General features: G+C 41.5%; 1 protein-coding gene across 1 annotated transcript; it reads right to left on the bottom strand.

The window, feature by feature from the left end:
- Nucleotides 1-1360: 1360 nt before the first annotated feature.
- Nucleotides 1361-13255, bottom strand: LOC110506426 (trace amine-associated receptor 13c-like). The gene is made up of 3 exons (XM_021586026.3): nucleotides 12852-13255; nucleotides 6643-6996; nucleotides 1361-4476 (listed from the first exon to the last, which is right to left on the bottom strand). The coding sequence occupies exons 2-3, from the start codon at nucleotides 6908-6910 to the stop codon at nucleotides 3575-3577; spliced, it is 1170 nt and encodes a 389-aa protein (XP_021441701.1). The 5' UTR covers nucleotides 6911-6996; nucleotides 12852-13255; the 3' UTR covers nucleotides 1361-3574.
- Nucleotides 13256-13510: the final 255 nt, after the last annotated feature.

The following is a 13510-nucleotide window of genomic DNA, read 5'->3' as shown; positions in this document are numbered from 1 at the left end:
TAGACCTACGAACACTGTTGTCAGACTGTTAGTTGTGCCATAATGATACAACCCAAATTATAGGTCCACTTTTAGATTGTGAAATGAACAACACACAGCAGCATATTTTAATCATGCCTCTGTCTCGCTCTCTCTCCTCTCTTTCTCCCTCTTCCCCATATCTCTCTCTCCCAGTAAGTGGTTCTTTTGACAGTCCAGTGTTCTCCTTAGCCTTGCCTTGTGTCACATGACCAGCCATGTGTCAGATCATTTATGTCATGGTAGTGCTGTAGGAGGAATATGCTTTAATCACATCTCTGCCAGCCAGACCTCTGCTCTGACATGCCAGCCTCTCCCCATCCATTTCCATCTAATGCTTCCTCGCAGCATCTCCAGACTGCTCTGATTATGAGGAGGGAATGTGATATCCAAACCCCCTCTATGTCAACTGGGGGGATAAGATGAAGCACGGCTCTGCGGAGCATGCATCTAACATGTTCCATATTCAGCAAAGAGCATTTCTCTGAAACAAACAAACAATTCACTGCTCAGTGATGGGCCTGGTGCCAATCACAGCCTATTTATTGGGCTCTGGGTGGCGCAGTGGCCTAAGGCATTGCTTCGCAGTGCTAGAGGTGTCACTGCAGACCCTGGTTCGTTCCTGGGCTGTATCACAACTGCCCATGATCGGGAGTCCCATAGGGCGGTGCACAATTGACCCAGTGTTGTCCGGGTTAGGGGACCGTGGTAGGCTGTCATTGTAACTAAGAATTTGTTCTTAACTGACGTGCCTAGTTAAATAAAGGTAAACAAATATATATACAATAATTTTGTCGCCATAATAACCCTGTTGCTGACATAGTTTGTGAGGCCAGCACATGGGAGTGAGGAGTAGCTTCCTTATTATATGCACATTTACTAGGTCTACCATTTACTAGGTCTACCATTTGGTGATCTGTTGTCAGGAAGATGGCATGGTCGTACATAAATAGTGATATAGTGATAGTGATTTTAGTGATAGTGATTTTAGTGATTAGTGATAGTGATTTTTTAAAATACTTTTTTTTATGCCACATTTGTAAACTATGACATGACTCATGAGGATTTGTGTGAGAGATCACATCGTAGACATTATCAGGACTCCTGAGACATCCAGTGGCTTGTTGACCACAGCTAGCAGGGTGTTCTCTTCTCCACTAACGTTTCTCAAATGGAAGGAAGTTGGATCCTGATGGGGCAAAAAGATGAAAATGATTGGTTCTAATGTAGCTTGTGTAACTGCTGAGGCGGTGAATTTTAGAGCAGAGGTCTGAAAGACATTTAGTACTGTCTGAACACATTATTCTCATGAGTGAACACCATTAAAAACTCACAAATCAAGTGTTTCCAAATGCGTTTATGACTAAATCCGACGTCATCTGATGAATAATGCAATACTGATAAAGTTCTGTACAGTGTTTTTAAATATTGACACAGCAATGTTCACATTGTACATAAACCAAAGTCTCTAAGCTTGTAAAATATTTCAAAACAGATGTTTTATTTTCATAAAATATCATTGTCACTGTGACAAAATGTACCAAACAGCTATTTAGTACAGATCATATGGAACTTATCCTGATTTCTTTGAGTGATGTTTATTGAAAATGCTACAAAATGTTTACTTTAGTCATGTAATTTCGAGTTAGATATTATTTGAATTTAAATAAATTGATTAGCATTTATTCGATCAACATTGTATAAGTGCTGTAAATACCTGGAGCATGTTTTTCCTTGAATAATAATAATAATCTTATAAACAACATATAGTGGTATGAGAATATTCAGAGGTAAATGTAGCCCCTCTAATGGTGTAACTTTACAGCCGCTAAACAGAACAGATTAAACAGAGGATTTGGTCTTTGTGAGTCATTCACCCTCAAAACAGAAGATAAGGCATCTGAATCGTTATGTCCATTTCAGTGAATTTATAAATGTTTCATTTATGTTTCATATTCATTTTTGCTTCTTTATGTTTATTCAGATACATTTTTCCTTGTGTACACTGGCATCCATGAGATGAATAAGGTCATTTTCATGTAAAAGGGCCCATGAACACCAACATGTAAAGGTCATAGGAGCATGTCAAACTGGGTGTCAAATGAAAGCTAAGACTCTATATATTTGTTTTGAACTATTTTCCATCTTAGAAATTAGGAATAAGCAAGTGCTTTGAATTTCTGGAAAAGGGGTCTTTGAAAACTACCAGAAAAAGTCTTAAAATGGTGTCAGAAATACATCAAAACACAATAATGTTGAAGAAATGACCCCTGCCAACTAATATCAACACATATTTCGCTTTGGAGAAATGTTTCTGCCTTCTGTAAGTTTATGAAACATTGCCTTGTGCCTTGAAATAGTAGTCACAAATCACAGTTTGGTTCACAAGTTTGGACAGCACAGCACAGTACACAGCACAGTACAGAAAAGTAGAGTATAGTTTAGTACAGTACTGTACAGTACTGTACACTACTGTACAGTAGAGTAGAGTTTAGTACAGTACACAGTAGGGCACACTACAGTTGAGTACACTATAATGTACTGTACTGTACAGAACTCTACTGTACGGATTTCTACTCTACTGTGTTGTATTGTACTCTACTGTACAGAACTCTACTGTAATGATTTCTACTCTACTGTGTTTTATTGTACTCTACTGTACTGTACATAACTCTACTGTAATGATTTCTACTCTACTGTGCTGTATTGTACTCTACTGTGTTGTATTGTACTCTACTGTGTTGTATTGTACTCTACTGTGCTGTATTGTACTGTGCTGTATTGTACTCTACTGTGCTCTGCTGTACTTTGATGTCTAAACTTGTGAAACAAACACATCTATGATTGGTTCAGATTTCATTTGGTCTTGTTTGAGGGCGGAGCTAATTAAAATAATATCCAGTGTGTAGAATAATACATGAATATGCAAAAGAGGATATTGCATATGTAAACCTTTGTGAACCTATTCAGGATACATTACCTTAAAGAGAATGACATTCATATCCATAATTATGCATTTCTGTGCAGTACAGATCATGGACCCGTGGATTTGCCCATAACTTCATAAAAAATCAACATCGCTCTTCATTTAGATTCATTTCATTCACTCACATTTGATTAGGCCATCCTCATGAATATAATGGTATTATAGCAAAAATAAAAGCTGTTATAGAGAAAATTGTGCAAAATTAACACGTTTCAGGATAGTCACAAAACATGTCACAAAACAAATGAAAACCATACATTACTTACAACTCTATGATAAAGTGCATGTTATTAAGATATCCCCCACAGATATCTCACCTAGTCCAATGAGACAGCTTGAGTCAGATTTAAATGATGCTGGGAATAACTGGCAACTACTAGATACCGCATAGGTTAGCTACAGTTATGTTTCATTATTTAAACACAGTGAAAAAAAATGGAAACAATTAATTTTCCATAATTGTGTATTTTTTTGTTGTTGTTGTTTTACCTGAAGTGAAATGCCGATTAAATTAAAGAAAAGGGCACTGGTTGTCTTTTCAAAATAGAGGAGGTGGGGTTTGGGGTGTAGTCACAAGGTAGGTGGGGGTGGTGTAGCTCCGCCTTTCTCCCCATGGGAAGGTGAGTGCTCCCTCTGAAAAAGCAGAGTCACTCCTTTCTTGAAGCGCTGGTCTCTCACGCTGTATATTATCACATTACAGCAGCTGTTCCCAGTCAGGATCCAGAAGGCTACAAAGGAGAAGTTGCACCAGGTGAAGCCCACCACGTTTCCCAGCACAAACACAGCGATGGGGGTGAAGGAAGCCGTGAAGGCAAACGTCAGAATGCTGATTGTCTTGGCAGCCTTGATGTCAGAGAAGGAGGGTCTATGTTGGCAGCCGCCTCCCCCTCCCTCGACCCCTACATTCCCCTCTGACATGAGTTTACGCTTGCGTGTGTAGCGGCGGATGCTGGTGAAGGACAGGATGTTGAATACCAGGGTGCCTCCCAGCAGCGTGAAGTCAAACACAGGGAACAGCAGGAGGATGTTGGCATCAGAGGGCAGCGTGACTCCATCCCACAGGGGGACGTAGTTACACATCCGGCTGCACTCACTGTACTCCAGTGTGAAGTTGTTGCTGAGGATGAGGGGGGCCAGGGCCAGGAGGAAACTGCCTGCCCAGGAGAAGAGGATGAGAAACAGGGTACGTCTCCGTGTCACCAGGTGGTCCTTATGAAGGGGCCATAAGATGGCCACACAGCGCTCTACCGTCATCAGGAAAATAGTACTGATGGAGACAAATGTACAGCCAGCGAAGACTGGACCAATCAGCATGCAGGGCTGCCAGGGGCCCACCAGGCCCCCCATGGAGGGGTCAGTGCCCCCCTGGTACCAGACAGGAGGGGAACTGGTCACCATCAGAGAGATCTCAGTGTAGACAGAGAAAGGAACCACCAGCACTCCAACCATCATGTCTGCTATGGCCAGAGAGACTGTCAGGAGAGAAAGGTCATTCACAGTTCACACTCAACCACGTACGGTACAAATCCCTGTGTTCTATAAGCTGATTTTACATTTAATTCCATGGGAAACAAATCTACAGTCTGTGTGGAAATGGTTTTTGAGGCAATGCACAAAGGAATCCCTGATTGTAACTGAACAGTATTGAAAATTGATTTAGTTCTCTGCTAATCAACAAGCACCGACTGCCTTAATTAATCCTGCTAATATACAGTGCCTTGCGAAAGTATTCGGCCCCCTTGAACTTTGCGACCTTTTGCCACATTTCAGGCTTCAAACATAAAGATATAAAACTGTATTTTTTTTGTGAAGAATCAACAACAAGTGGGACACAATCATGAAGTGGAACGACATTTATTGGATATTTCAAACTTTTTTAACAAATCAAAAACTGAAAAATTGGGCGTGCAAAATTATTCAGCCCCTTTACTTTCAGTGCAGCAAACTCTCTCCAGAAGTTCAGTGAGGATCTCTGAATGATCCAATGTTGACCTAAATGACTAATGATGATAAATACAATCCACCTGTGTGTAATCAAGTCTCCGTATAAATGCACCTGCACTGTGATAGTCTCAGAGGTCCGTCAAAAGCGCAGAGAGCATCATGAAGAACAAGGAACACACCAGGCAGGTCCGAGATACTGTTGTGAAGAAGTTTAAAGCCGGATTTGGATACAAAAAGATTTCCCAAGCTTTAAACATCCCAAGGAGCACTGTGCAAGCGGTAATATTGAAATGGAAGGAGTATCAGACCACTGCAAATCTACCAAGACCTGGCCGTCCCTCTAAACTTTCAGCTCATACAAGGAGAAGACTGATCAGAGATGCAGCCAAGAGGCCCATGATCACTCTGGATGAACTGCAGAGATCTACAGCTGAGGTGGGAGACTCTGTCCATAGGACAACAATCAGTCGTATATTGCACAAATCTGGCCATTATGGAAGAGTGGCAAGAAGAAAGCCATTTCTTAAAGATATCCATAAAAAGTGTTGTTTAAAGTTTGCCACAAGCCACCTGGGAGACACACCAAACATGCGGAAGAAGGTGCTCTGGTCAGATGAAACCAAAATATAACTTTTTGGCAACGATGCAAAACGTTATGTTTGGCGTAAAAGCAACACAGCTGAACACACCATCCCCACTGTCAAACATGGTGGTGGCAGCATCATGGTTTGGGCCTGCTTTTCTTCAGCAGGGACAGGGAAGATGGTTAAAATTGATGGGAAGATGGATGGAGCCAAATACAGGACCATTCTGGAAGAAAACCTGATGGAGTCTGCAAAAGACCTGAGACTGGGACGGAGATTTGTCTTCCAACAAGACAATGATCCAAAACATAAAGCAAAATCTACAATGGAATGGTTCAAAAATAAACATATCCAGGTGTTAGAATGGCCAAGTCAAAGTCCAGACCTGAATCCAATCGAGAATCTGTGGAAAGAACTGAAAACTGCTGTTCACAAATGCTCTCCATCCAACCTCACTGAGCTTGAGCTGTTTTGCAAGGAGGAATGGGAAAAAATTTCAGTCTCTCGATGTGCAAAACTGATAGAGACATACCCCAAGCGACTTACAGCTGTAATCGCAGCAAAGTATTAACTTAAGGGGGCTGAATAATTTTGCACGCCCAATGTTTCAGTTTTTGATTTGTTAAAAAAGTTTGAAATATCCAATAAATGTCGTTCCACTTCATGATTGTGTCCCACTTGTTGTTGATTCTTCACAAAAAAATGCAGTTTTATATCTTTATGTTTGAAGCCTGAAATGTGGCAAAAGGTCGCAAAGTTCAAGGGGGCCGAATACTTTCGCAAGGCACTGTAAATAACGCAGGGTGGCAGGTAGCCTAGCGGTTAAGCGCATTGGGCCAGTAACTGAAAAGTCTCTGGTTCGAATCCCTGAGCTGACTAGGTGAAAAATGTATCGATGTGCGCTTGAGCAAGGCACTTAACCATAAATGCTCCGAAAGTCACTCTGGGTAAGAGTGTCTGCTAAAAAGTTCAATGTAACCAGCAGGCAACATATACAAACATCTTAGAACAACTCCAGAACATTAAACCAGACTTTGAATTTCACCTTTCAGTGTCAAAAACACCAAAGGTTGTTCTTCCAAGTTTGAATCAGTGAGTTTGTTTGTTTACCTTTGAGGTATCCCTGTGGTGTACGGACCTGTCTTGTCTGCATGAAGACGGTGAGCGTGACCACGTTGCCCACCACTATGGCGAAGGCCAGACTGACCATAAACACCACAGCCAGGGTACGGTTCAGCAGGCCACAGCAGCAGAAGGTGCAGAAGGGGGCCAGAGTCTTGTCTGACCCCGGCACAACCAGGGCAGCTGCTGTCAGGTTGGGGCTCACAATCGCCTGTGTGCCCCATGGAACACTCAGGTTGGCCAGGAGGTCAGGCATGGTAGTCTGGACGAGGCCCAGGACAAACCTCACTACTAGGAGAACTTTGTGCTCCTGGTGCCCATGTGCTGGACTGAGAGATGCTCCTGGAGAAACAAGCAGGAACATCATAAACCAAGGTAAACCATCAAACCTGTCCAAAGGAAAACTACAAACACTGCTATGAAACACATCATACAGAGTTGATTTGCATGATGAACACTCACATCACCTACTGTGTTATCTAGCTATATGTTTCCTAAAATGACCTACAGGTAACTGCCAAAATAAAGGAAACACTTGAGTAAATTAGGGATACAAAATGTATTGAATGCAGATGCTTCCACACAGGTTTGTGTGTGTCTCAGTCACCAGATGTCAACCCAGTTAAACACTTATGGGAGATTCTGGAACAGCGCCTGAGGCAGCGTTTTCTACCACCATCAACAAAACCCCAAATGATTGAATTTCTCGTGGAAGAATGGTGTTGCATTCCTCCAATAGAGTCCCAGACACTTGAAGAATATATGCCAAGCCTCATTGAAGCTGTTCTGGAGACTCATGGTGGCCCTATTAAGACATTTTATGTTGGTGTTTCCTTTATTTTGGCAGTTACCTATACAGTATGTTCTGCAGAAGGGCATTGCTAACGACACCTCACAAATCCCCATCAACGAACAACCTCTATTATAATACAGCAATAAAGAAAATTGCTTGCTTTTGAGGTATTGAATATACTACAAAATGGGCAATCATGATGTATTCAAAGGAAATTACATGTACTGTATACTTCCCAAATCATTGTAAGTACACAGTGTACCCCACAGGTTTTTGTATGGTGTTTATTTTTTTATAGTACTTCTGATATTTATTACTGCACGTCATGTTCTCATGCTCCCGAGTGGCGCAGCAGCCTAAAGCACTGCATCTCAGTGCAAGAGGCATCACTACAGTCCCTGGTGCGAATCCAGGCTGTATCACATCCGGACGTGATTGGGAGTCCCATAGTGCCGAGCAAATATTGGCCTAGTGTCATCTGGGTTTTGCCAGGGGTAGGCCATCATTGTAAATAAGAATTTGTTCTTAACTGACTTGCCTAGTTAAATAAAGGTTAAATAAAAAATACAAATAAATAATATAATAATAAAATATAATAATATAATAATATTCTATGCACATCACAATGCTTGATTAGGGGATTTGTGAGATACATTGTTTTGTTTCACTGCAATATACAGTCAGATCCAAAATTATTGGCACCCTTGATAAAAACGAGTAAAAAAGACTATATAAAATAACAGCCTGGTCTCAAAGACTAGACTAACTTAGTAAATGTAAATTTGCGCAGTTTCTCTGGACCCCCAGAAAAGTCGGAGTTTGCGCCCCCATATCAGATTATGTGGTGCTAGTGCTTGAAGTATCCTGTAGCTTTGAATGGATATGTTGATTTTTATTTGGTCCTCATTTTCTCATGTTAAGTCAAACGTTTATGTTTCACGAAGCTATAGGCCTACGGTGTCGCAATGCTGCAACTTCGAATGCTAGCTGGCGGCAATAATGTATTTACTTGTTCAGTAATTAAAGTGGAAAATTCTAAAATGTCAGATTGTAAAATTAATTATCGATGCAACTGCATACTAAATCAGTACCCAATATATCTTTTTTTGAATATACAACTGTCCTGTAGGCCTATAGCCTACCAGCCATCCTTGCACTCTCTCTCAGTATGGATAGAAAGTTTGGGCTGCATAAAACCAGTCTATTAATTACAAATAATACAAATCAGTCCACTGTCAAAACAATAGCTTACTAGCGCTTGTTTCATTATGCAAACAATGCAATCTAGCCTACTAGCCTATCTGTAGCTATATACATGATTTAGCTGGTAGCCTTTTTACATTACACATTGGTACTCAGGGTTAGCTGTCGGAGATATCAGTCTCATCACTCATAAGCTTTTACCAGTGTTCATAGAGGGGGGGGGTCGCTCAGCGCTGCTGGGTCTCTGACAGTCATCAGCTTGGTTGTCTGGGAGAAGAGGAGGACCAGTACTCTCTCTAGAGGAACTGGAACTGTCACTATTCTTGAGGGGAGGAAGTAGAGGAGAAGCAAGGCCACTGTCATTGCCAGGCCCTGGCAGTGAGGTCTCTGTGAGGACTGGGAGACTCTAGTGCTAGCTGCTGCATAAGGTCTACTAGCTTCCATCTGCGATGGTGTTTGATCAGTTGAGGACAAGGTGGTAGCTTTGCTGACGTGGTTATTGTCTGTAAGCTTGAGCTTGATCAGCTTTTTGCGGCGTATTTGTGCACCAATTAGTCTTGCCTTTGTTTATCCATCTTGAACAACTCACTCACTCTCCATCCGAGTCCGACCTGATTCACCTAACTTTTTTGAACTTGATAGCCCGAGGCAGGTTGCCACATTGAGAAATAGGCTAATTGGATGCATGAAAACTGCATTGTCTGTCTGACTCAGTTACTACCGATGTTGATTGGACAACACAAACACTTCGCTTGCTACATGTGAAAATGAAAAAGGACGGTTACTTATTTTAGTTTAAAAATGTACTATGCAACTACTTACTACTTTTTAGCTACTTTGCAACTACTTAGCATGTTAGCTTGTTAGCTAACTCTTCCCTAACCCTGACCTTAACCCCTAGCCCAAGGGTTCTCAAACTTTTTTGTGATATCAAATTCATCAGTGAAAAATTGTAAATTAATAATATGACATTGCATTGTATTACACCCTCTAAACTTATTCCACGGATCCCTTGGCCAAAATGTGTTTATTCTGTAGTTGTTAGAAGTATTCATAAAAAAATAAGTTATACATGCACACTGAGTCTACCAAACATTAGGAACACCTACTTAATATTGAGTTGCACCTGTGGTTTGAAATGAAGAGGGCAGTCCACAAGGGCAGACACATGATATCAAGGATCTGGAAATATTCTGTATGGAGGAATGGTATAAGATCCCTCCCAACATGTTCTACAATCATCATAAAAAAAATGTTTAAAGGCTGTGTTCTTATCCTCGCAAGGGGAGCGTGCTAGAGTATTCAAAACAGGGGTGCCAATAATTATTATTATTACTTTCTTTAAATATTATTTTTGTATTACTTGTTAAACAAAATCTCTTCTTCTTAGCACTTGCATTAGTATAAAACAATGTACTTTCAGAGGTACCTTTTGTGTGAGGTAAGATGGGATGTTAAATGTTCCTTCTAAATCTTGTTATTGCGTAACATTTTATGCTTTTCTTTGAAACTAATAGTCCAAGAGTACTCAATATTCAGAACCACATTTTGGTTTCAGCTGACAACTACATACCTTTCCCTTTCAATTTCCTACACAATATCCCCTTGACTGCTGTGCATGAAGATATCAAGAGAGACAGACATCTAGCAAGAAAAAGGCAATTGGAGGGAACATTGACAGAACAACAATAAAAAATGTGAATGTGGAAATGTGTTAAAGAACATTGTGAGTCCGACTGTAAAAATAGCCCAGCCCAGTTAATATTGGCTGCAGCTGCAGCTCCTCAGGCAGCAGCATTCCCACATCATCTTACGTTAGGTACACAGATCAAGGGTTCTCTAGGGACTGACAATATTCTTCAAGCTAATTACATCCAGTTTATTAACATCGAGGATGAGTGCCACATGTTTAAGATAATGTACACAGAATAATGGAGCTATAACACACTTCTATGCGTCGTGGGTGCTGAGTCAGGTGCAGGAAGCAGAGGGTAAAGGACAATGTTTTATTCCCGGCGCAGGAAAATGGTCACGCCAAAACACCAGGCGCAATAACAAGACCGGCCCAAAACGAGGACCCAACCAGTCCGGAGAAAAACAAGAAAAACGCAAAACCACAAACACGAACAGAAGAAAATAAGCCCGCACAAAGAGCAGGCGGGCCTTAGCGGCTTAAATAGCCCAACTAAAACCTAAACAAGAAACAGGTGTAACCAAAAAGACTAAACCAACAGAAAAGGGAAAAGGGATCGGTGGCAGCTAGTAGACCGGTGTCGACCACAGAGCACCGCCCGAACAGGAAGAGGAGCACATTGAACGTTTTTTTTTCTCTCCATGCAATCTTCGAACGCAGAAATATGTGTATGTGCAAAAGGCTGAATGAAGCTAATGAATCCAACATGGACAGAGAGGCTGCATTTTTTTGTTCATTATGAGCCATGCCTATAGACCAATCACCATGACTTAATAGCTCGACTAAGAGCAGCAATTTACCCTACGGGTCATAATGGGAAGTGGATGCTCAACTTGCAATATTTAATTTTCTTATATAATGACACTTAACCAGTGGTGTAAAGTACTCAAGTAAAAATACTTTAAAGTACTACTTAAGTCATTGTTTGTGGCATCTGTACTTTATCTTTGACAACTTTAACTTTTACTTCACTACCTTCCTAAAGAAATGTTTTACTCCATACATTTTCCCTGACACCCAGAAGTATTTGTTACATTTCGAATGCTTAGCAAGACAGGAAAATTCACGCACTTATCAAGACAACATCCCTGGTCATCCCTTCTGCCTCTGATCTGGCAGACTACATGCACACAAAACAAATCTCACAAACTCCTAACCAATGCAAAAGACCAAGGAGATGCAAGTGTTTGTGTGCACTAACAGTATAACAATAGGCGAACAAATGCCTTACCCTTGATACAAACTAAAACTGATATACAAGTGTCTGTGCAAAGTAAAATGTCTAAGTGGTAGGCAGAAGTGTGTGGTGAACATTTGGTAAACCGTGGTTGGTAGCTGGGTGAGGAGGGCTGACTGACCACAGGGCTCATGAGGCCTGTGTTTGTCATGCATGCAGTGGATACATGCTTGACTGTTTGAGGATAGCCGTGGCGGCCTCCTTGAGTGAGAGGCGTGGGGAAGGCTGCTGGATTAGAGGCGAGGTCAGGGCTCCCCCCCCTGGAGCAGGAAACGCTCATCTGGAATAATGGACTGGCCATTTCTACTCGATGTCGCCCCAAGCCAGGGCTGTCTTCACTGTCATGGCCTAGCTGTACTTGAACACAGCAGTGACTCCTTCATCTCTTTCACACTCCCTCTCCTCCTTTTACCCTTTCTTCCCTTCTCCAAAGTCCACTCAATCTCTGACGACCCCTCCATACTACATATCTCTTTCACACCTCTCATCTTCCTCTTACTTTCTCTATCAATCCACTTTATTTTGCTGTTACAGGATGTGTGAGGAGCACTGTGAACAGGGCTTTATTCCTGAATCTAGCTATCCGTTGATCTATAACTCCTCGCTTGCTCTGTTGATCTTTGTTGTGTTTGTTAACCAGGTACAGTAGTCTCATTGTTCTACTCCCTGTCAATATACTGTGGTCTCGATCACATTCATCTAACAAACAGGCACCCCACCCGGAGCACGACGCTCCATCAACTGTCCTGCTGTCTGCAGCAGCACAGGACTTACTGAACAAAAGCAACACATCTTGTGAGTGTGACTGTATCTGTGTGTACGGTATGAGAGAGGGGAAAGAAGAGCGATACAGAGATACAGTACGTCATTGTTCTCTTACAATCAATCATAAAAGTTCACTTTCCAAAGCACATCTTTGTTTTGTTTTTTACCTGGAGGCGCATATCAAATATACACTGTATCTCAGATTACAAGTAAATGCATAGTAACAGTTTATTACCTCAATTAAACTAAACAGCACAGCCTCTGTCCACACATCAACTGGCTTCAGACAGAAGCTGTTGAATATTTTGTTATCGCAAACATAACATATGAAATATCCATAACTCAGCATCTGGTAGATATTCAGTTTCCCCAATTATAAACAGATAGAAATGCCATGCACCACAATTAATTAATTTCAAATTCAAATCTAGCAAACCAAACTATAATTTCAGTACAACATGCAGTGGAACACATGTACAGTGTTTGAACAATCAGGAGAATCTCACCTGCATTGTCACTGCACTTGTTAAAAGTCCACCTTCAGTCCCTGCAATATTGTGAACAAGTATATGGTCCAATGGTCATTGATGTCCTTTTCTGAGTAAATCCAGCTGATAGGAGACAATTGGGTGAGACAGCAAATGTATAGTCCTGGTATCACACTGCCTCCACAGACAACAGAATTGTACATCTACAGTAGACAGAGAAGCACTGCGCCACTACAGTCTTTCTTTATTTACTTCACTCTCTGTCTGTCTGTCTCTCTCACTCTCTCACTATATCCCTCTCTCTCTATCTAGTAGTCTCTGAGTCTCTCTCACATGCGCACGCTTTCTCGTTCTTCCACAATTGCAGCTGCAAGCTACAGTCCACATGCAGCAGCTTCTCTCTCCCAGTCTCTTTCCTCCACACTTTCCCTCCCACGTTCCCCTCCCCCTTCTGTCCCTCACCACTCCAAGCAACTTATATGCCCTATGTCTTGTGCGCTCTTCACACTCATATAAAAAAAGGTGCTATCTAGAACCTAAAAGGATTCTTCGGATAGAACCTTTTGGGGTTCTACGTAGAACCATTTCCACAGAGGGTTCTACATGGAACTAGTGCTGACTGATAAGTGTTTTTTGAGGTCGATTCGGTTTCTGTTCAATTATTTTTTTTTAAATCA

Source organism: Oncorhynchus mykiss, chromosome 26 (genome assembly GCF_057628025.1).
Source record: "Oncorhynchus mykiss isolate SJ-2025 chromosome 26, ASM5762802v1, whole genome shotgun sequence".
NCBI classification, from domain to species: domain Eukaryota; kingdom Metazoa; phylum Chordata; class Actinopteri; order Salmoniformes; family Salmonidae; genus Oncorhynchus; species Oncorhynchus mykiss.
The sequence above is the reverse complement of the archived record's forward strand: the minus strand, read 5'-3'. Positions and strand labels throughout refer to the sequence as shown.